We start from the raw sequence: 24,104 nt of genomic DNA, 5'->3' as shown, positions 1-24,104 counted from the left end.
CGAAAGACTGAATAAAGAATGGTCTGCTTTGCATGCAATTCTGAGCTTAAATTATGACTTAGTGTAAATAAGCAAATATGATGGTGCACAGTGAGAAAAGCATTGCCACTTCACTTCTCCACTGCTCCTTCTGTGCTACTGTGAACTAAGCCATGGCTTCGATTTAGTATTGCCTCTGAACCTGGGCTCATGGGTTGCCTCATTCCAAACAAGCTGTGGGTGGGATTCATGAAAGTTGTTGCATGCACAGAACAAGATCTGCCTGAGCAATGGGACTTCTCCCCCATACAGTGGTACCTCTGGATGCGAACAGGATCTGTTCCAGAGCCCCGTTCTCATCCTGAAGCGAATGCAACCCGCGTCTGCGCGGGTCGCGATTCGCCGCTTCCACGCATGCGCCTGACATCATTTTGACCGTCTGCGCATGCGTGATCAGTGAAACCCGGAAGTAACGCACTCTGTTACTTCTGGGTCACCGCAGCGCGCAACCGGAAATACTCATCCCGAAGCTACTTCAACCCGAGGTATGACTGTACCCCCTAAAACTATTCAGTGTGTTTGGTAGACCCCCTAGAACAGGTTTAGGGGGCATGGAGGAGGATAGGAGGGAAATCTAATAGTGCAAGTGGACCTCATTCTCTCCAAACATACCCCATGAGCTGAAGCCCAGGTTTGTTCTTATTATCCTAGTCTTATTATCCTAGTGGTTTGTTTGGGAAAGATAAGCCATACACCCATATTGGACTGTGGCTTGGCTCCTGGTAACTCAGTAGCAGCAGAGAAAGAGCCAGGTGGTTGTGAATGTACCAGTACATTCACACAGTCACTCGTTCACATTAAGCTTAGCACTAGGCAGCTATTCCTCACTGTACAAGTTTCACCTTGGGGATGAAAATCCATGCTGACTTGTTGGACTTGACTGTTTCGCGCCAATACAGTTTGCACAAAGATGGCACCCTGTACCCTGTTAACTGTATGGGGATAGCTGTATTCTTGGTCCTGCAGTTCTGTCAATGGATCATGCAAGGATGGAATGTAATATATTGGATGAGACTTCAGCCTGCAAAGAACCTGCAATTTTCATTTATTTATTTGTAAGGAAGCTTTTTGTATCTTGTGTAGTACCTCAGCCCACAAAATTAGTATTGTAAACTCCACAAAAAATAGTATTGTATTGGACTCCACATAATTAGTATTGTAAAACAACAGCCTTTCATGGTCCCCTGTCCCACCTTAGTATGGTGTGTGGTTGGATATTCACAGTGCTAAGGACAGGAGGGTTCAGAATTCTCGGAAGCCTCTGAGTCCATTGTGTTTTCTGCCCCCACCAGATAAGTGTTATCTGTTTTGTGTTGCTAGCCACTATATCTTGGAGTCTGTACTCTTGCCAATGCCCATACTCTCCGATCTGGTTCCCCTCAACTTTGCTTTTCCCCTCACACTTGGCCTCCCCACTATGTCCCATGTGTTATGAATTAACCTGGATGTGGAGTTTAGGACTTTGTTCTGAGAAAACCCCGGTGGATAGCTTAGGTCAGTGTGTTTGCTACTTCTCCCCTTTCTTATCTGTCCACTCTGCTCATCTGGGCAGAGCCTGTTTACTCCTCATGTGCTCTGTACTGTTCATGTGCAACGTATCATCAGCATACACTAACAAAGATTCTGGATTCTGACGCAGTAGTTGGCTTTCTGAGAATCTTGGGACTCAGCTACATTCGTAAAGATAAAGCGCTTGATATGCATTATAACACTGACACCAGATGGCACTGTGGAGTCCCATTTATCACCAATGGGATTTCCCTGTATGAAGTTGACAACACATTTAACTGAGTTGCTTCTTTGATCTGTCTAGATTGGGCCTTGGTTTTATTTTCTGGCATGCTTCGTCTTTAGGCATTCAGCAAAATCTTGGAATATGTACTTACCAGTGTCTGCTTGAAAACCCAAATGGGTTTTTGACACTGCTTCAGAACTGGGGACTTCTGTGCTCCTATAACCATTTTGCACATCACATTTTTTTGAGGTGTATATCTGTATGTCTTGTGAAACTTCTGATTTATAAGCAGAATCAAAATATAAGGATAGATGAAATGCAAATCTGTACATGTCTACCTGAGCACAATGAGACTCTTCTCATGTAAGAGTGCAGAGGATTGCGCCCTAAGTTGTTTTAAGTGTACTCTTTAGAGTATGACGATCACAGTGGCATGGCTGAAAACAATTTATCATACCAGCACTATAATTGGGGAGTCATGATGCGCTGCAGTTCATTGTTATTGCACACACACATAGATACAGTGCTTTTTAAGGAAAATAAGGTGCCAGTACTCACCATGCATAGAGTTGTTACAGTAAGTACCATACTTTTAATATTTGTGGGACAAAAGGTGCCAATAATGAGTACCCCTGAGTTCCCCCAGAAAAAAAAAATGAGTGGTTTATAAATACTGAGTGGAATACACAAAATACTGAGTGGTTTATAAATGTTCTTTTTTTAAAAAAAATAGTTTTGGCTCCATGCAATGTGTGGAATGGTCCCAAGATGGATCCCTGAGCCCCATACTTCCTACAATCTCTTCTCATTCTTATTTATTTTATTAAGCAAATAATATCCTGCTTAAAGAGTCCTCAGAGCATCTCACAATATAACAAGAGAGGCTTCTACATTTGGCATTCAGGTCTCCTTTAGGATGGACAATTGGAAAGCCAGCACCACCAATGTTATGCTAGAGGTATTCTTGATGCTCCAACTGGAAACAAGTAACAGGATGGGACATGCCGTCATATTCTTGCATCCATCCATTGCTGCGGTACAAAGTGTTCTCATTTAACTTGACTGTTTCCATTGACAGTTTTGCCATCACTTCCACCCTTCTCTTGCGCTCGTCTTTTTTTCCTGTCAAAAAGGAACATCCAACCAGAGGCAAAGTCTTCACAACAGGCTCTGTGGTTTCTCTTGTCCTTTCTTTGGAAATGAGATTAAATGAAAAGAGGAAGTTGATGTGCTGGCACAGAACCGAGAGCTAGGGAGATCTAGGTTCTAGTGTGATTTAAGAGAGTGATCTCTGAAGCCTCACCCCTGTTGTGGATTCACTATGGCCATTTATTTAGGGTATTTATATGCCACTTTTCAAGCAGACCCCCCCCCAGCAGTTTTCATAAGATTACGCCAGTAAGCTTTGGGTGGTATGCCATGCTTGCCCTATTCATTGAAGTTAATGGACATAAGTTTATTTATTTCAGTGGGTCTACTCTAAGTAGGACTTGGCTGACTACAACTTACTGTATTGGTTTTTTGGTTATTTTAAGTTGCAGTAAAATGGGGGGGGGGACATAATGTTTCTTTAGACAAAGCTGTAATCATAAGATGGTTCTATAGAAGCCCTGGGGTGAGATAGGAGGGAGGTGAGTCCCACTGGGAGGTGAACAGCAGGCCATTTCCTTCCCTTCTACAGTGGTACCTTGGGTTACATACGCTTCAGGTTACAGACGCTTCAGGTTACAGACTCTGCTAACCCAGAAATAGTTTCTCGGGTTAAGAACTTTGCTTCAGGATGAGAACAGAAATTGTGCAGCGGCGGCGCAGCAGCAGCAGGAGGCCCCATTAGCTAAAGTGGTGCTTCTGGTTAAGAACAGTTTCAGGTTAAGAACGGACCTCTGGAACGAATTAAGTACAGTGGTACCTTGGGTTAAGTACTTAATTCGTTCCGGAGGTCTGTTCTTAGCAGATGAGATATGTATTAGTTACATATTCCTCATGGGGGGGTGTTTTCCAAACAAAAATGCAAGCCAACATTGCCAATGTACCCAAAACCATAACTCAGCTGCTTAGTCAATTCAACGGTCTGCACAACTTTAAAAGGTTGATTCCAGAGCATCTATGTGTGCTTTGGAGTTGGTTATTTGTTGTTGTTACTTATTACATTTGCTATTTGCTTTATCTTGTCCAAGCCAAAGTGACTTGCACTGCTGAGCTCAGTGTAAGCAAGCAGAGGATCAAGCTACACAGCACTAGCTGTAAATAATGATAGTCAAAGTAGCACCAACACCTCACTGTTAGTAAAAGCCCACCTGTATCTTTACCCAAATTCTTGTAGTGGGGCGAAAGACCACCTGTTCACATTACGCTGTGCCCATTGGGGAGTGTGATTGCCCCCCAGTCTTAGTTGCAACTTAGCCCATTGCCTACCAGAATGTTCTGCCCCACCCTTCCAGAGTTGCTCAGGGTGACTAACAGCAGGTTCAGTTAAACAGGTAGAATTACTTAGAGATAGTTTTTTTTTTAATATTAAGAAGTTTATAAATGCTTTTATAAATGCCCTTTATAAGAGGCTAATGCCACTTTGCACTTGAGCGTGGGAAATACCACTGGGAATTCCACTTTCAAAGAACTGGGTTTTTTAAAAAGTTACCTAGAGTTTCAGTTTCTATCAAAATATGTGCAGATTTCTCCCTTTCCTTCAGTGTGGCGCCATGCTAACGTTTCATGACTGGGTCTGAGGACCTCCGTACTCGGTTGGGTGACTCACTTTGTTTTTCAAAAGGAGAGAGTCTCAAGAAGGTGTTAGTTTCTAAATGCTGGGGGAAACCAGTTGTAAGGTGAAAGCTGGTAGGGAAATGAGGGGGAAGGAGGATACCTGTAGCTACTCAGCCCAACTCATGCATGACACTGCTCTACTGAAGATCTCAACAGAGCCCTTGTCACTTTAAAACTTGCTGTCTGGGGCTGGTAGTCAACTACATTTTTACTCAGAGTAGACCGAATAAATTAATAAACATGGCTGAGTTAGGTCCATTAATTTCAGTAGGTTTAAAAAGGTAAAGGGACCCCTGACCATTAGGTCCAGTCGTGACCGACTCTGGGGTTGCAGCGCTCATCTCGCTTTATTGGCCAAGGGAGCCAGCGTACAGCTTCCAGGTCATGTGGCCAGCATAACTAAGCCACTTCTAGCGAACCAGAGCAGCGCACAGAAACGCCGTTTACCTTCCCACCGGAGTGGTACCTATTTATCTACTTGCACTTTGATGTGCTTTCGAACTGCCAAGTTGGCAGGAGTTCAGTAGGTTTACTCTGAGTAAAAATATTGGCTATAACTCAACATGCCCACCCCATTTCCCACCCCATCTTCTGTGGTGGATAGGAGTCTCCCAGAGCATGGAACTACTTTTCTCTTACACACATACGACCTCTGGCCTCTTGTCCTGGAAATGGGCCTGAAGCCATTACAGTAGCAGAAGAGATCATGGGCACAATCTATGATTTTCCTTTGATTTCTTTTTTCAAAGGCCGCTCTTCAGTTTCCTTGTCATGATTCGGTTTCGTTTACTCTCTCTGGAATGGGCCTTTCTCCTCAGCTGTAGGAGGAACAGAAACATGGCTGTGTTTAAGAATACACACGAACAAAGGAAAACATGCAACAGGAGCTGCCAGAACTGGTGGGTGGAGCAGGGGTGCAAGTGGAAAGCATGATGGATTTTTTTTTAATCAATGACTTTTTGACAAAAACAGGAAATCCTTACTGCTGAGTATTAACTTCTGACAAACTCCTTGCAAACTCAGGTTTTCAGTGTAAGATACGTGTAGAACTCTCAGACTTCTGCATTTGTCCAACTTGGTGGGTTTTTAGCACAGAATTCAAGAGCCAGGATGCAAAGAAGTGTTCAGTGAGTTCTGTGTGTCCAAGGCAGTTTAAATTTGTGTTTTTCGAAACAAAGTGAAACCGCCCCCTCTCCAATAAGGCAAACCACTTTTGAAATGTGTTGGGTCTCTGAGAAGCAGATTGTGGTATATAGCATGGGAGTTAGCTGACGAGGGGGGAAAAAAGGTGTAACAAAAAAATCCCAATGGGCATTACCAAGGTCTTTGAGTCTTAGGCCATGTATAATGCAAGGGGTTAGGAGAAGGAAGATTCCTGTGGGTCATGGGCTCATAACTGTTAAGTTTTAAAGGCATTTCTTTTGTACCAGGCTCCATCTGGGGGACCTAGTAAAAAAAACCAAGGTAGAACCTGCAAGTCTGAAGTCTGCTTACCTTGGAGTAGCATCCAGGAACCAAGAAGCTCCGTGTTTTGGTGCTAAAACTTTGAAAGAGGGGTGATTGGATTTGAAATGGTGGTGAAGCTGTTTTGTAGAGCATGTCCACCCTTACTATCTTCTCACTGAGGAACTGCTTATATGCTTCCAAGGAATCCAGGGTTCCTTGGAACAAGTTTTGAAAACCACTACGCTAGGCAAACTGGCAGAAATCTGCTGGAAGGGGACGTCATTCTTAGCTGGGTGTTGCAAAATTTGTAACCTTGAAATCAGACAAAAAAACAAGGGGGGGGGATAGGTCTGTAAAGGTTGTGGGAGGAGGAAAGGCAATTGCGAAATTCTGTGTGAAAAAGATACAAAATGTGGTTAACGCTTAAGTTGTCTTTCTATACACTTTCACGGAAATGGTCAGCGTATTTTCTATAAATTTGCTATAAATTCTGCCACTAGCTGTCCTCATTCTATCATAACATTGCTATATCAAATCGCAGAAGCTCAGAGCTAAAGAAAAAGGGGATGCCTACATAGAATTGCAGAAATGGAAGAGACCGTGAGGCCTGTCTAGTTCAGCCCCTGACAATATACTACCTTAGGGAGACTTATTAAAAAGTGTTGTTGCTGTTTTGAGGTTTTGGAGGTGGTGGCTGCTTCCCCCAGCCATGGATGCAGACTGCCACAGGGGTTGCCATTGGCAACCTTTTTGGGCCTCCTTGCTCACATAAAGAAGTTCTTTGCACTTCTCTTCTTGCTCAGAACAGAATGGAGGGGCGGGTATCCAGTCCTGGCATCCAGCGAAATGTGGTCATGTTAAAGGGGACTTGTTCAGTATAAGAGAAGCCGAACCAGTCCAAACATGAAATCGAGCAGGAAGGGCAAACAGTCACATGTTCATTGTAGATTTTTGAGGATGCATTTACTGAGTCCTTTTGCAGGTGTCCTATTGATGGGCAGGGCACACTGGCACTGCATTGACAACCACCACACCAGAGGATATGTTATGAAAAGGCATGAGTTGGACTTGTGCGGGTGGTATCATCTTATTTTTACATTTTACATATTACGTCCATTTATATCTTAGCTTAGTTTTATATAGACTTCCCGGCTTATCTTCTACTGGCATCCTATTTCATATTCTTAGTTTTCTAATGTTTCCTTTCCCCTTTATTATTTCCCTTTTCCATTCCTTTGTCTTGTGTACTGCTGCTCATAGGCTTATCCCACTTGCCAGCTAACCTTAATACCACTCTTTTTAAAAGTATTCTTCAAAATGCTCCCACTCGCCTCTTGTTTTCTTTTCATCATAATTTCTTACTTTGTGGGGGTGGTATCTTCTGGCTCTTGTAGATGTCAGTAGTGGTTTGCTCCCAACATTTTTGCAGGTATGCCCAAAGCATTTGCCAGGCTACTGTAAGACTGTTGAGTCTGATAAAGGGGTTTAGTGTTGTTTTTGGTAGAGGGAAGGATTAATGATAAATGGGGTAGTGGATTGGGGGAAATGAAGAACTAATTAAGATTATGATAGGTAGGTAAGGTAAAGGACCCCTGGATGGTTAAGTCCAGTCAAAGGCAACTATGGGATGTGGTGCTCATCTCACTTTCAGGCCGAGAGAGCCAGTGTTTGTCCACAGACAGCTTTTCCAGGTCATGTGGCCAGCATGACTAAACCGCTTCTGGTGCAACGGGACACTGTGACGGAAGTCAGAGTGCATGGAAATGCTGTTTACCTTCCCACCACAGTGGTAACTATTTATCTACTTGCACTGGTGTGCTTTCGATCTGCTAGGTTGGCAGGAGCTGGGACAGAGCAACAGGAGCTCACCCTGTAGTGTGGATTTGAACCACCATCCTTCCAATTGGCAAGCCCAAGAGGCTCAGTGGTTTAGATGCAGGTGGCGCTGTGGTGTGATAGGTATGGAAGCATGACTGGACAGTTCAGTCAAAGCCTATAGCACTTTTGCCATTGCAAGTCTCCTTCCCTCATTACACAGTTTGCACCAGGGTTTGTGTGTGTGCAACAAAGATGCTTTATATGGAGTCAGACTGTGAGCCCCCTATCTAGCCTAGAACTGTGTCTTTGTTGCCAGGGGTGAAGGTCTGTGCTAACTCTGCTTCCTGAATCCCTTTGACTGGAGATACATGAATGCGTGAAGAACTTTTTTAAAAAAAATAATATTTATTACTTTTAAAACTTACAAAAAAGAAAAAAAGACAAGAGAGAGAAAAAGAACAAGAAATAAAAAAACAAAAAAAGAAAATACAATACAATATATAAACAATACAAAACACAACCTTAACACATTAAGCTAACACAACTAAACAAAACAAAACAAAAGCAATTTAAAAACATACATCATACCTTTTCCATATTCTGTCTTTCATTCCCTTGTATCATTGACCTCCTCTCACCTCCCTCTTTGTATTCCACTTCCATTAATTGTTTCAGCAATTCCTTTCCATCTTTCTCTTATTTTCTATCATATAAATGTCTTAACGTATTTTTAATCTTATTTCCATTAAAATTAGTATACTTATTTAAACTTAACCATCTGACTTGGGGGTTTGACAAGGGCTTGGATAAACAGAAGATTCTGGAAAACATTTTCACAGAGTGCAACTTTGTCCTTGAAATGGTTTTTGAAAATCATTCAGAGAGGGCTGGATTTTCAGGAAAGGAATGATTGCAGCCAGTGCTGCAGTGATCTGTCCTGGGTTTGTCCACCAGCCCATCAATGTGCCAAACTGCAGACACACAGCCTTTACCTACTGCTTTCCCTTTTTTCTTCTTTTTCTTTTTCTTTTTTGGTTTGGTTTGGTTTTTGGCCATCTCCTTCTTGTTAACAATCCAGTAGCAACCTTGGCTTGGAGTGCCTCATTCCTTTATTGTGACTATTCCAGACCAGTTCCTCTCTTTTCTAATTCTGATAGGCATCCCCTACTCCATTGCAATGCACATTGTTTTGAAATGTTTTATAGTTACAGGTTATTCCTAACCTGTAGTGGCGTCCTTTTTGTCCAGGCATATATTTATTCATTAAGTGTTTATCTATTAAATACACCTTTCACCAGGAAGGTCCCAGGAAGGAATATATATAGTAACAACGCTGTATTAAGAAGAATATCACATAGACAATATAATTCATCATTTAAAAAATCTCAAACAGTAAAGCTACCAAGTAGCAGCAGCAAAAATACACCCATAGTGCTTCGCTTTTTCTTCAGATAATGAGATTTAACCCCACCCCCCGTTCACGGGACCTTAGATGGGATTTACCCCACCTACGTACATTTAAAAGATGCACTATCACACTTAAAATACTGGAAATATTTTAAAATTATGTGGGGAAATATTGTGGGGAAATATTACAACTTCTTTCCATCTTCAAATGTTATTCAAGTCCTGCAGTAAAATCATTCTGTTTTGCCTTTGGGGTTTCCCCAGACCGGCTGATACCTGCGCCTTGTGCCCCGGTGGTGCTTTTTTGGCTACAAGAGCACTGAAACTCACCTCTGAACAGCAGATACAGAGGAAGTGATTGTAGTAATGTCTCCAAAACGGAAGCTGACTGTTTTTAGAGACCATTCCGCTGATGTGAGCCAGCTTTCAAAATCTTTTGGCATAAATATATTTAACTTGGGCCAATGGTTGAAGCAAAATTGCCCAGACTTGCAGTTGCTCATTATCACTGGCTGTGACATCAGGTTACTCAGGCCAATGGCAGAGGGCTTACCTATGAGACAGCTGATTTTGCATGAGAGCAAAGACTCACCATGCAAAACCCATTGCTGGTGCCAGGTGTCCTGAATAAGCTGTTCAAGATTCACTGGCTTACAGGCTTGCCAAAGGTGAAAAGCATGAAGAGGGTCATTTGCAGCAGAACCACCTCCCATCCTATAAAAAGGCAGCAGAAAAGAAGCACCATGTTTTGAACTTTTCACAGAAACGCTTTGAGGTTATTGTTGACACTTTTATGTGAGTTATTAACCAGCAGCAATACCTCGGAAATTTTGTGAATTTGAACTGCTTTGAGATTGAAACTGTATGAGGCATAATCACCCAGGAGTTTCAGCGATGCTCATGTCTTGCTTTCCTGGCAAGTCCCTGGGTCAGAGAGACATTTTAGATACATACAGCGAGCCTTGTTTGCCTGTCTTTGTAGTTGTGCTTGGTGTTGTGTTCCACTTGTGCCTCACATAGTATGTGAACTCAGAAAGTTTGCCCTCAAACACCCAATCTTATGTCAGCTTTTGAATAATTTCAGTAGGTGTTCTTAGAAGTCATGTAAAAGCTGAAAAATGAAATGAAATGAACCGGGGCTGCTTTTGTCTCTGTGTTTCTGCTCTTTAGCATTTTTGCTATTAGCTACTTTTTAAGATGTAACCATCAGGCCCTGAAATGTTACACTAAAAAGAAAAAAAGTTTCCTGGCACCCTTACCCTCCCTCCAGATCTTGAGGAAGGAGGCTGTGGAAAGCCATCGTATGTTTTATAGCTTTGTTCTAAGAATAACAATTGATCAGCCTGAAATACAGCCTGGGAGTCAGGTATTCTCAAGGTGTCTCACAAAAAAAAAAAAACAGAGTACAGTGGCACCTCTGGTTACGAACTTAATTCATTCTGGAGGTCCGTTTGTAACCCAAAACTGTTCTTAACAAGAGGCACGCTTTCACTAATGGTGCCTCCTGTTCCTAAGGCGCACGACTTCCGCTCGCATCCGGGGCAAAGTTCGCAACAAGGGGCATATACTTCCAGGTTAGCGGAGCTCGTAACTCGAAGCATTCTTTTTTAAAAAATATTTTATTAAGGGTTTTCTTGTTTTACAGTGTAAGTGTAATGCCTCGTATTTTTCCCCCCCCATGTAACACTTTTACAAATCCGTTTCATTTGTTGAGGCATTAGGGGGAGAAGAAAAAAGAAAAAAGAAAAAAAAGAAAGGGGTGGAGGGAGGGGAGATGCATGGGGGTGGGGTCAAGTAGCGGTGTTTCTATTATGGTTAATGTATGTAGAGTTTGGTGTCAGCGTGCTTGTGTTGTTCACTTGAACTCGAAGCATTCTTAAGGAGGGCAGTACGTAAGGTGAGGTTCCACTTTATAGTACTAAAAACTGAAAATGCAATAGTTAAAACAAAACAAACACAATAAGCATGCAACACAAAGCTTCCTTAACGGAGAAAAAAACTGTATGCAACTGTAGCCTCCCATTTCCTACCAAAGTTTTATCATGGCCCTAATTCTTCCTGGGGTATGTTTTGGAGCATGGACTAGGGCTTTTGTTTCTGTTTGTGTCTTTACTGAGTGGGCCTCTGTGCACGTGCACAGATCATCAACAAAAATGGGGCTTGGGGTGGTGACCACAACAGAAGTTTCGTAGAAAAGCCGATGCCCATGTGACTTGCTGGAACTGCCAGCTCTACTTCCCCACACCAGAAACCACATCCTTGTTTACATAGAGGTTAGAGATGAGTCACATACTCCCTTGATGCATTGCACAGCCCGCCAAAAAGCTGTTGACCCGTCCTCATCTATCTGTCTTGCTTTCCTTCTGCTACCTTGAGGGGCCTAGAAAATTAGCCTCGGAAGGTCCTGGTGTCCTATTGCTGTCACGTACAGATAGGGAACTGCCTCTTCAGCCCCTTGCACTATTGTAGGAAATGCCATGAAATTACTAGCACACTGTTCAGAAGGTGATCTGTTTGTGTTTGATGAATGATGCTGGGGTCCCCACCCTTACACCGTCCCATGTGCCATTTTCAACATCCTGCTGTTCATGGGCACATACAAGGGCTGCCATACAAGGCAAACCACCTTCTTCTTACCTGCTAATTCCATGGTGCCTTGAGGCAGGCATGGATCTTCTCTTCATGCAGTAGAGGCTTTCAGTATTACAAATCTGCTACTTAACTGAGAAGGTTAAGGGCCCCAGCCATTCCTTTTTTTCATTCTAAATAATTTTTATTAACCGGCCAATCAAATCAAATCAAATCACATCACATCACATAAATTCCGAATTACAAAGCCAAATTTTAAATTTTGTTGAGGGGACCCATATTTCAAGATCCGAAGGGGCCACTGCCATTCCATCATATGGATGTCTCGCAAGGCAAGGTGAAGTGGGTGCATTGGGATGCCATTAAAGGCAGCTGGGCATAAGTCAAATGGATTTGACTGTTGGAGCACAACGTACTCTGTGCACAATCCCCAGAAGGAATAGGAGTGGCACAAGAGGATTTGAATGGGGCTTGTGCTGTTGTCTTATTATAGTTTTGGAGGGTGCTGCTGGAGTTTGTCACCTCTGGCACCAAGATATGGTGATGCAAAAACAGCCACCATTTTACTCCCCACACTGGAGCTCTTATGGCTACAGTTCTTACGGACCCCAGTTTGGCTTGGGGGTATTGTTGCTGTTTGTTTTATGGGTGGCCTGTGGAGTCTTTGTGGCTCCTGTTTGGCCCAGAAAAGAGCAGCCCTAGTGTTTGATGCACCGAGGGTGCAAGAACGTCTTTCCAATTCCTGAAGCGTAGGTGGTAGCAGTGGTTGCGAACAAGCTGTGGAGGCAGGAGGGAAGGTTCAGAGGGCAGAATATGAGAGAAGAAGTAGGAAAAAAGCAGGCATGGGAAGGGAAGCAAGGGGAAGAGGGAGGGGGAATGATTGCAGGAAAGTGGAAAAGAAGAGAAGAGAAGCAGAAGAAAGTTGCTGTGTTTGGAGAAGCAGCAGAGGCATCATCCTAAGACGCTTCGCTATGTACAAAGCACTTGCTCCTCTTGGGCTTAGAAACTTTTTTCCATATGCTATCTCTTGACCTTGTGGTCCTGTGTGGTTGTCACAGGTCTCTTTTCTTCCTGGCATTTCTCTTCTACTCTTACCTTTGAGTGTGGTGATGATCTGAGCCTCATTCTCCTGTCTCTGCCACCACTGGCTCCACATCAGGAATGTGCCTCCCCAAAATACTATTCCCAGGTAAGGGCTGCTGACAAGCATCCCAGGGTAGCTTCTTCTCTCCGCCTCCCTCAGTGTAAGTTGATTGGGCTGGGTGGGAGATTCAGGACATGGCATGTAGCTCAGTAGAGTCATTTGGATTTCTGTGTTGCTGAGCTGAGTCCCCTGATTATAACTGGAATTCTCTATACTTGCTACAAATGCTGTTGAAACTGCTTTTTCACTAAATTTTCTCATTTCTTGCACATTCACCCCTCTCCCAGCTGCTTCCTGAACCGTGACCCATCCCAGTCCTTTCCAAACTCAGGAGGCTGTTCTCTCCTCTTCTTCCTGCCCCTTACGTTATTTTCTTTTGATCTGACTGCCCCAGAGCCATGGATAAGTTTGGACCACGTGAAGCCAACTTACTGATTTCAGTTTGTTATGCCTTAATAAGAATTGAGACTTGAATCTGAATATGGTATTGCTTCGGGATCCCTGTGGGTCCTAACTTCTTTTCAGTTAACAGAGTAGAGACCATATAGGCAACTCAAAATAGCAAGGAATTTTGACACTTTTCAGTAATTGGTTGCAGATATCTGTGACCACCCCTCAGCTACTTTGCCTTCCAAGGTAATCCACTTTGCTGCAACATTTGCTTCTCTGGTGCTCCCAGAGCTGGCATCTGGTTGTTTTTCGACACTTGCCCCTGGAAATGGTTGCACACCTGCAAAGAGTTTTTGTGATGTTGAAAAATCTGTAAGATCTTACTTTTCAGCGCATCTGTCAGTTTCAGTACTGGCTCTGATCAGTTTCATTAGCTGCCTTGTTGTGGATTAGCTGACAAATAATGGAACTGTGGCTCCCAGTTTCAATCGGTTTTAATTGTTAGATTACTCAACTAAAGCTTTTGGTGACCCAGCCTGTGCAGAAACAAGCTGTGTGTGTGTGTTGCAGAAATAGCACCAAACAAAAAATCAGGGGAGAGAGAAAAAGTAGAAATAATAGACCCACTACGTTTCCAGCTGTAAACTAGATAAACTAGCATTAAAATGTTTTTCTAATGGAATCAATGACTCTGGGAGGAATTTAAGGTAGCACTATGTCAAATGTTCCGTCAACAAAAGCATTTCAGCTTCCCACATGGAACAATCCCCATACACCTCCCCCCATGTGCTGTTCTGGGGGTTCTCCCAAGCCCCCAGAGCCAATTTGGGGGTGTGGGTGTGTGGGTGCAAGAGCAGGCAAGGGTGTGAATAGCCCTGTTGACCCAGCAGAAGTCCTTGTTTTGGCTTCTGCTGGAGAACTCATCTGACCTCTCAGTGTCAAGAGAGTCCTCATAGTTCAGGTAACAGTGTAGTTGCAGGCTGAGTAGGTGTGTTGCAGCCACAAGCCTTAGCCTCAGCTACTAACCAAAATCTGTCCTGTGGGGAGGTTTTTCTTTCCTGACCCTAAATATGTGATCAGTCAGGTCCCTCTGGGTGACACGTGATATCAGTGTTACATGCTTCCAAATTATAATTAATTATATGGTGCTTTTTAGCCAAAAGGCCCCAAACAGTAGTAAACGGCAGTATGAAAAGAACAAAATATTCAGTAGAGTGCAATAAACCGCCATAGATCAACAGCAAGCAAAATGGTACAAGGCTACAAAAAAGGAAGACCAAAAGAAAGCCTTTCAAAGCAAGAGGATTAAAGGGTGCTCTCGCCAACTCTACATCTGGCACATTTGGTGGCTAGAAATCAGAATAGGCAATGAGAAATACTAAAGAAGCTAACCCCAGCTAGAAGATTTAAGGGTGCCCAAGAAGTGTCTGCAGCTTGGGAGCCAAATGTTGATTGCTGTCTTTTGGTTTGGAGCTGGGGGTCGGGGTAAAGGCCACCTTCAGCACTTATATCTGCTGGGTTTGTTGTACTATGGGGGAAGAGAACCATGATGCACAGCTTGCAGACGAGAGGAAAGCCACACACGCCCCCCTTGGAATGCTGAAGACAGCACTCAGTGGGACCATCCCAGAGTTTTTGAGTACTGGAGGAATAAGAAACTGATCTGGGGTTCACTTGGTGCAAATCGGCAACTTCAGTTATGAAGCTGTGCTACATGCAAGGAAAACTGGGTGCTTCCAACCCTGTCTCTCTTTTCTGCTTATAAGGTAAGCGTTTGTTGGGTTGGGTCAGTGATGATCTCTCATTTCTTTTTGCAGCTGACCAGGTATATGGTGACCAAGACATGCATGAAGTGGTCAGGAAGCACTGTATGGACTACTTGGTGAGTGACGGCAGGAATCTAGAGGAGGGTGGGCTTCTGCCTCCACCTCTAAGCCTGACCTTCAGGACTGTGTGTAGCAGGCATTCTGTATTCTGTGAACACAGGCAGCCAATAAAGAACAGAGTCTTGCCGGTCTAAATCCCTGGCTTTAGCTTCTTCTCCAGCTGTTACTTCTGGGCACTAAGGACATTCTTCCTACGAAAATATTATACCTTCCCTCCTTTGAAATGGTACAACTGATGCTACAGCCACTGTTCTTTCTCCTCCTCTCCCAACCACCTCTAAATTATTCAGATAAATACACACACATCTTTATATGTATATCTCCACAGTGTCTCTTAAAATTGCAGCTCAGGGCTATCCATAAACTGCTTAAAAGGTGTTTGGCAGGCCCTTCCCTTGTGGAATCCTGTTGGCACTGAGGGGACTCTTAAGCATTACCCCAACTATACTGAAGCTGCTGCTGCTACATGTGTGTGTGTGGTATGTTTACAGCTTCCATGTGACTGGGGTAATAATGTTAAATGACCCAATTCCATGATTGGAGCCATTTTACACATCATCATCATCATCATCATCATTATTATTATTATTATTATTATTTATACCCCGCCCTCCCCAGCCAAGACCGGGCTCAGGGCAGCTAACAACCAATAATAAAAACAAGTTGATTAAAATACAATTTAAAAGATTAAGATACAACATTAAAACATTAGGGTGCAATCTCTTCATAGGAGGAGAAAGGAAAAAGAAAGAGGGGGAGGGAATACCAGGTGGAACAACTCTGTCTTATAGGCTCTGCGAAAAGAGATCAGATCCCGCAGGGCCCTGGTCTAAAGAGACAGAACGTTCTACCAGGCTGGGGCCAGTGTTGAAAAGGCCCTGGCTCTGGTTGAGGCTAATCTAACTTCCTTAGGGCCCGTGACCTCTAGGGTGTTGCTATATATGGACCTTAAGGTCTTTCATGGGGCAGACCGGGAGAGGCGGTCCCATAGGTACAAGGGTCCTAGGCCGTGAAGGGCTTTAAAGGTCAAAACCAGCACCTTAAATCTGACCCTGTACTCCACCGGGAGCCAATGGCCCAACATTATTAATTTGTTTAACCACTGCCCCATATATGTGGAACCTGCCTTGAGCAAAACCATTCTAATGCAGCATGGGCGCCCCTTGTTCTCTGCAGGTTCAGCTCTCCTAATGGGTTTGTGCCAAGAATCCTTTCCTGGAAAGGCTCTCTCACCTCCCCATGCTGTTTCTTGCCCCAAGTGGGAGCCTTTCTCCGTCCTTCTAACCTTGAGGCCCTTTCACATTGCAGATGAAGAATGCCGATTACTTTTCCAATTATGTAACAGAAGATTTCACCACTTACATCAACCGGAAACGGAAAAACAACTGTCACGGCAACCATATTGAGATGCAGGCCATGGCAGAGATGTACAATCGACCTGTGGAGGTTTACCAGTATGGCACAGGTATGCATTGGCTCCTACTTCCTGTCCCCTAACCCTTGCCCATGCCAGCCTTGGGCTGGGGATGCCAGCCTCTCAGCTGCCCCTATAAAGCGTGGTGATGGCATCTAGCATGTTTGGGCAAAGGGCAAGGATTATGCTACACCTCTCACTGAGCTGTCATCTTTCCCTTCCAGAGCCCATCAACACTTTCCATGGCATCCACCAGAACGAGGATGAGCCCATCCGAGTAAGCTATCACCGCAACATACATTACAACTCTGTGGTGAACCCCAACAAGGCTACCATTGGTGTGGGGCTGGGGCTGCCCTCCTTCAAGCCAGGGGTGAGTCTTTCCTGGATGGGTTCTGGGGAAGGGAGGTCTCTTTAGCCAAGGAGTTCAGTATCCCTCACTACCAGGGTGTCCTCTGGGGGTTGAAAGGTTGGGATGTGGCAAGGTAAGGCTTGATGGATAAGGAGAGAGCAGGGAGAAATCCAATTAACTAAGATGCGTGCCTGATCATGTAACCTTGCAGTATGATCTGTGTATTTTTATTTTTATAAAAGGTTTCTATCTCGTCTTGCTGTTATCAGCTACTCAACTTGGTGGTGTTGCATGAATTTGAAATAAATAAATAGAAATTCTTGCTTTCCAAATTTGCTTGCTTTTGTTAATTGGTTGCAGCCATTTCAGGAAGAAACCATGGAGGGAGATTGGACAAATCATGAATTTGAAATGTTCCCATAGGAAATATTTTAAATGCTCGCCTAATGAATGATTTCCTGGGAATGCATTGTGTTCAGAAAGCGGAACCAGCATGTATTTATTTTCTGCCTAATAACTGGGCTCCAACGCTACTGAGAACAAGCAAAACATAATACATAATAGAATAATATTATGTGTTGGGCATGGGGCTTTGCACAGGGCTGTTTTCAGGTACTGGCAACTGGCTGGTTGGTGCTGCCTGCAAGCCCTCTTTTGGCCCAGCTGCATCTTTACCAGCCACACCCCTGGTGTTATGTTTGGTGCCAGGTGTAGAGCAGGTAGGGCATGGCTTTAAAAATGCCCTTGCATGCCAAACCAGGCAGTGAGTCAGAAGTTCCCAGTTGTTGCTGCCGCTACTACAATGACTGTTTCAGCTGCTACCCTTTGAAAATTCCATGGTGCCTGGACTATGCAGAATTAGACAAGATGACAGGAAGGATTTGAAACTTGCGGGATCAGAGATTCTCAGAGGACTGGAGTAAATATGTGAACTATCTGAAAAGCAATTGTAATCAACAGATTACGCTAGTGGGATTGCAAGAAGTTTTGTAAGGAGGACTATGTGAAATATTGCAGAGAAAAGTTTGAAGAGAACTGTTAGTGGAGGACTATTAAAAGTAATAGTGAAATTAATGAAATGCCGATTGATAAAGATTGAAAAATCTTCAGATATGGTTGATGGAAGTCCAAAACCCTGAATAAGATGAGAAAATATGTTGTATGGTTTTTTTGGAAATTTCATGTAACAATCAATAAAAATATATTTTTTAAAAAAGAAAATTCCATGCTGCCAGGAGTGGCCCGGGACATTGTGCTGCTAGAGACAAAATCCCCAGTGCAGCCCCCCCCCACCTCCTGCCCCACACCAGCACCTAGTTCCCAGCACTCAGCACAGCTGGGTGTCCACCATTACCAGCTGCTTGCTGCCTCCTGCTCCTCAACCCCTCAGGTAGCACACCCCTCTACTCACCCCTGGAGTGTGCCACAGCAGCTGCTGCTGGGGTCAAGGAGCAGGAAATGACAAGCCTCCACCAGCAGTGAGTGCCCAAGTCATGGCTAGTGCTGGGTACTAGCCACAAGGGGCAGGAGATGGCAGCAGGGGTGCTGGCTTCACCTGTGGGGAGGGGGAAGGCATGATGGTGCAGGGAGGGAGTGGTGGCGCCACTGCTGGCAGGGAGGCAGCAGGAGGTACAGCCCCCCAGCCAACCACTCACTCGTCTCACAGCTTCTCCTCCTGCTCTCCTCTCCAGGTGGCTCTTTCTGTTGGCAAATGGGGCAGATGAAGGCACTAGAGGTCCTCTCCCTAGACCTCAGATATTGCTCAGCTTGATCTGGTGAATGAGGTGGGGCTGAATCAACCCACCCGTCCGAAGGATGGGGCATTTTGTCCAGAGTGCTGGACCTGCCAATCACCATCGCATTTCTGATGTGGCCGTGTGGCGATTCTGGCAGAGCAGGGTGAAGAAGCATGTAAAGAATAGTAGCTGTAGGATGCCTTCCCCAGCCACTTCCAAGCCAACCTCAAAGAGGCTGGAGAAGGATATCTGATGCCTGCTAGGAGACTATCACCTGTTTCCTCCCCCAGATCTTACAAAGCTTGTCCAGCCGCATTTAAGATGAATTAATCTCATCCTTTCCTTTATCTGCTAGGGGGAAATTGAATAGATATGTGCTCTTCCAAGACAACCTTTGGGCAAGTTCCTCCCACTCTCACCCAGATTTCTTTATTTCAGTTGTGGGCAGAATCCACATAGCACATCCTGTCAGCCCAAGGATTTCTCCCCTGCGTGTATCCCACACCTTTCCCATATCTGCTTGGCAGGCTTGGGGGTGCCTCCTAAAACAAATGGGGAAGGGTGGAAGGAGTCCTGCTGTGCAAGCGGAAATCCTTGCGCTGGCAGGAGGCTTTCTTGGCACTGTGCTAAAGTATAGTTGCCCCTGTGGTTGTTTTCCTGACGGAGAGGGCTTATCTCCTTTTGCTGTTTAAAACATGCAACCAAACTTGGGCAGCGGGTTTGAGCCTGGGACTCCAGTGGGCTTGCTGAACTCCCTCCACTCTCTGTAGTATGCGGAGCAGTCCTTGATGAAGAACGCAATCAAGACATCCGAGGAGTCATGGATCGAACAGCAAATGCTAGAAGATAAGAAGCGAGCAACTGATTGGGAAGCAACCAACGAGGCCATTGAGGAGCAGGTTGCCAGGGAGTCTTATCTGCAGTGGCTGCGTGACCAGGAAAAGCAGGCCAGACAGGTTTGGTTTATTTCCTCCACGTGTGAAGGGGAAGTGAGGGTTTGGGGGCATCTCGGGGATCACTAGAGGTGGGGAAGTGAGTCTTCCCTTCTGTTGAGACTGGCTGTAATACTGGCCTAGCTCAGGGAAACTGGTCAACAAGATGGTTGGCCCTGAATAGCACCTTTTCCCTTCTCTACAGCCCTGCAAAGCCAGCGCTACCTGCAGCTCCGCCACGGCGGCTGCAGCCAGCGGTTTGGAAGAATGGAGTGGCCGCTCTCCACGCCAGCGCAGTTCGGCGTCTTCCCCAGAGCACCCCGACTTGCACAATGAGCTGAATGCTGCCAAGCCACCTTCCCCTGGGAGCACCGCAGCTCTAGCACTTACAAAGCCCCCCTCGCCGTGTGCTCCTGGTAAGTGCCCCATGGCTCAGAGCAGGGAGCAGAATGACTCCTCCGGGTGGGGAGCAAGAGGGCTTAAGCTATGGCAGGGGCTGGGTAAGGTGGCCACTACGTCACAGGGAGACAAGCTTGGTTGTGACTTGGGACATGTGCGGATCAAACAAGTTTTCCCCCAGGTGTCAGGCACATTCTTCTTGCACACGAAACACCTGCAAGCCGCATAGGTCTCTCTGAGCTCCTTCTGGTTGTCCAGGTGACAGGACAAGGTCATGCAGTTTGCCACTTCCACCGCACCTGTAAACACCATAGTGCTGTTTTGTTTTGATCCAGTCTTCATAGTGCTGTTCTGCTTCAAATCACTGTGGTCCTGTAGAAGCTGCATCTCCTTTGTAAGTTTAGAAGGGGGAGCAGAAGGGCTGTGGTACAGCTGTCATAATGCACTACTGTGGTATATTTCTCCACAGCTGCTTCCTCACTGCCATTTTGAAGGGATAGGAGAGAGGGGAGATTAGCTATCCGGCAGCCAAAGTGGGGAATGAGGGAAAGGACAAGATATTTATCTTTCCTTACCTTAATTTTTTTTTTAAAAAAAGGGGCGCCTTTCCAATTGCATTGCTTGAGGAAGTTCACACTGATTGTGTTTAAAAACAACCTAGAATCTTAAAATAAATGAAGTAAGTAAAATAAAAATACATAACAGTCTTATACAGCAGAAGCCAGGCATAAAGTGTTTCTCCAACCGATAAGATCTAGCTGTAAATGGGTTGAAAGCCATAAATGAGCCTGCAGGGTTGGAAGTGAAAATCCTTAAAGTAAGCTAAACACAACAGAATTAAATATCCCAGATAATTGTAAGTCGCTGATATTTTTACTATACAGTTGTATACAAAAAAAGTTTGATAGAGAGATAAATGTTTTTTTTAAACACACACACACACACACACACACACACACACACACACACAAAATAAATAAATAAAATAAAAAACACTGAGATTTTGGCCATCCCACAATATATACTCTGGTTTCTATCAAGGGGCAACCTGAGAATAGGTAAATTATGCCAGAATGTGGTCAGACTAATATACATGTCAGAGTTCAGAATCTTTTATCCATCACAGGAAAACACCTGCAAACTTGTTAAGTTTAAATTGCCTTTAAAGGAATACTGGGGGCAGGGCATTGTTGGAGATTGTGTTGAGAATTGACCCTTAGGAGATGAACGTCCCCTTTGCATGCAAATAATTCTACCATCAATCTGCACACCTACCCAGGTACAAGCAGCCAGCTTTCTGCAGGCAGTGGCCGAGCAACCCCTCCCTTAGTATCGTTGTATCCAGCCCTGGAGTGTCGGGCAATAATGCAGCAGATGTCACCAACAGCATTTGGTAAGTGCCCTCCCTTGAGCCAAGCATTCAGGCGTTAAGGAAGGTGGCTCTTTAGCCATTCAGAACCTTATCTTCTTTTCAGGCATTCTGATGCTGTAGCTGAAGACTCCTTCAGTTTTCCAGTACAGAACCTGCATTCAGTGTCTGCTTTTCACAATATATATATAACTGTTTAGTGTGTATATGGAGAGGAGACAGGTCAAAATTTGTCATTCTGAGCTTGAGCAAATCTAAAAATGCCAGGCCTTGTGGGAAGATGACAGAAGAGGAGTCAGCTTGAGCAGTTATTTTAAGTGAGGATTTCTGGGCTGCTGGAAACACACCTCAGATCTCTTTTAATTTTGATGTTTTCAGCAGGGTTGCCATATTTCAAAAAGTAAAACCTTGGAAATTGCCTAAGATTCAGGGCAAAGCTACCAGGATTTTCACGAGATTCTGCAACTAGCTCTCACATTTTCCCTGGCCCTTGCACAATCACTTGGGAGTCAGCTGGTTTCTTTGGGAGGAGGAGATCACGCACCTCCGTTTGTGGTCTTCCCACCTAATTCATCCCTGACTTCACGCTATGGAAATGGTGGGCAGTAGGGTGGGTGGGAGGAGGAAAATAAGTGCTATAAAGAGAATCATGGATAATAGAGCCCTGTGAGAACAGCAAAAAAAAAAAGGGAATTCCAAAATTGTGTAAAATTCAGATTTTGATTTACAAAAATGAAAAGGGGTGAGAGCTTTCAGGTGAACTAGATTGAGTGCCAGAAACTGAAAACTGCTAACTCTGAAACGGGAATGCTTGGAGCATTGAAATGAAGTATTGCTTCACCACTCCTTGAGGAGTCTTATTGTGGCCATTAAGGTGAAAGCATCCAGTCTGGACCATCAGCGGCTGTGGTGGCAAAGGATGGGGTGGACATGGAACTATGATGCAGTCGACTGCGCATGGTCGGCTGTGTGTGAGAGGTGGTGGGAGAATGGCTAGAGGCAGGAGCCGAGTGATCCATGACTCCACCTGTTACCGCTTCAACCCCTTTGTCTTCTGCCAGGCTTGAGCGACTGGGATGACGACGAGATCTTGGCTTCAGTGCTGGCGGTGTCACAACAGGAGTACTTGGAAAGCATGAAGAAGAGTGCCCTGCACAGAGACAGTGGTTCAGACAAAAGTTGATAACTCGTTTGCATCTCCTGTGTTCGCCTGACACCCCTTAGGTGCATGTTTTGGCAGGAAGGATGATAATACCTGGGACCCCTCCCCTCCTCTGCTGCTGCTGCTGATCAAAGCTCCTTCGGCTGCCCTTTTGCCCCATCATTTTTTGGCTCTTTGCATCCAACCTCCAATGTGCTTGGGGGAGAAGGACTGGACCTCCTCTGCAAGGAGCTGGAACACGCACAAACTGGGGCATGCTGGGCTTCCCCCTTCATCAGCCGTTCCTTCATTATTGAATATATCTATATATATGATCCAATCCTAAGTGAGACCTCCCCACTTTTGAATGGGAGGGTTGCAGTTTGCTTATAGGGTGGTGGGAAGGTGGACTCTTCAGGTTGGGTTTTGGGGAGTGGAGAGAAGCTCAGCTGCTTCTGCCCACCAGGTTCCCTCACCCTTGGGAGCTGGGGATATAATAATGTTCAAGCATAAAGGGGGTTGGGGGGCTAAGCAGTGTGTTAACGGTTCTTTCACCTGCCCCCTTTTAACACTAGTATCCTGGCTTCTAACGGAAGGGTCTTCAGTGGAGTGGGTCCCTAAACCTGCAACCATTTGAAATCACTCCGCCTTCATCTCTGAGGAACAGCGCTGGTCATCTGCAGGAGGACCACCTCCGTGGCTGTTTTTTCTTGCTCCACGTGGCAGCCTCTCTTCTCTTTCCCACTTGGGTGTCAGTCCCTGTTTGTTCACGTGTGGCCCCTGACATCTGGGAGTGCACCAAAGGCTCTTGACTTTTTGCTCAGCCATGTGGTCTCCCTGACGCTCTGCTTGTTGGCTTTCTTGGCCTCTCCCGCTGCTGACTCTTCTATTCTCCCTGTGCCTAGCAGCGGGGGAGGAGGGATGGGGGGGGGTGGAGAACACACCACTTGTCATTCCATGTCAGCACTTCCTAGGAATGGGCCAGGCCTTTAGCTGCATCGTGGAAAGAAGGTGTTGGTAACAAAACGGACTCTGGCACAAGGTCAGAAGCTGTAGGTGACAACTCTACAATGTTGGGAAGGTCCCAGGTTGTCCTGTGATGGAAGTAGACCTTGAACCCCACAGTTGGGACCCATGCAAATGGCGGGGGAACCTGTCCCACGAGGACCCTAGACTGTTGGCAGGCTGGCCTGAAGGTCAATTAACTCCTAGAAAAGAAAGATCTCGCCTCTTCCGAGTGTGGTGTCTTCCTAATTACTGCTGTGGTTATACAATCCACCTAATGTGGCCATTTATTTTTTATTCTTGAGTCCTGGGTGTGAACAAATGTTTCTGCCTTCCCCATTCATGCAAGGGGCACAGCACCAGTGCACTCAACTACTCCTGCAGCTTCGTGTTGTGTCCAAAATTCATGAAGGGCTGGGATTTGCTAAAGGTCCTGTCCCCGTGGCATTGCTTTCTGAGGCTGCAGAGTGGCAGCTTTGAAAAGGGGTGGGAGGGAAGTGGGTAGGTAGTCTACTGCTTTAGGAAGACAGGTTTCAAAG

At 45.1% G+C, this 24,104-nt stretch overlaps 1 protein-coding gene across 2 annotated transcripts in view; it reads left to right on the top strand.

Annotated features, from left to right (window-relative positions):
* The window catches only part of OTUD5 (OTU deubiquitinase 5), a 42,338-nt gene extending 19,438 nt beyond the window's left edge, over positions 1–22,900 (top strand). For both annotated transcript variants that reach the window (XM_081845224.1, XM_081845223.1), the window contains exons 3-9: positions 15,149–15,213; positions 16,526–16,682; positions 16,856–17,004; positions 19,490–19,675; positions 19,857–20,067; positions 21,330–21,443; positions 22,481–22,900. In XM_081845224.1, coding sequence (XP_081701350.1) covers positions 15,149–15,213; positions 16,526–16,682; positions 16,856–17,004; positions 19,490–19,675; positions 19,857–20,067; positions 21,330–21,443; positions 22,481–22,602 — 1,004 coding nt within the window. In that variant the 3' untranslated portion in view covers positions 22,603–22,900. The remainder of the gene's footprint in view (positions 1–15,148; positions 15,214–16,525; positions 16,683–16,855; positions 17,005–19,489; positions 19,676–19,856; positions 20,068–21,329; positions 21,444–22,480) is intronic.
* Positions 22,901–24,104: the final 1,204 nt, after the last annotated feature.

Source organism: Podarcis erhardii (assembly GCF_964252035.2).
Source record: "Podarcis erhardii genome assembly, chromosome: 17".
Lineage (NCBI taxonomy): Eukaryota > Metazoa > Chordata > Lepidosauria > Squamata > Lacertidae > Podarcis > Podarcis erhardii.
Note: the sequence above shows the minus strand (reverse complement) of the source record. Positions and strands in the feature narration are given on the sequence as shown.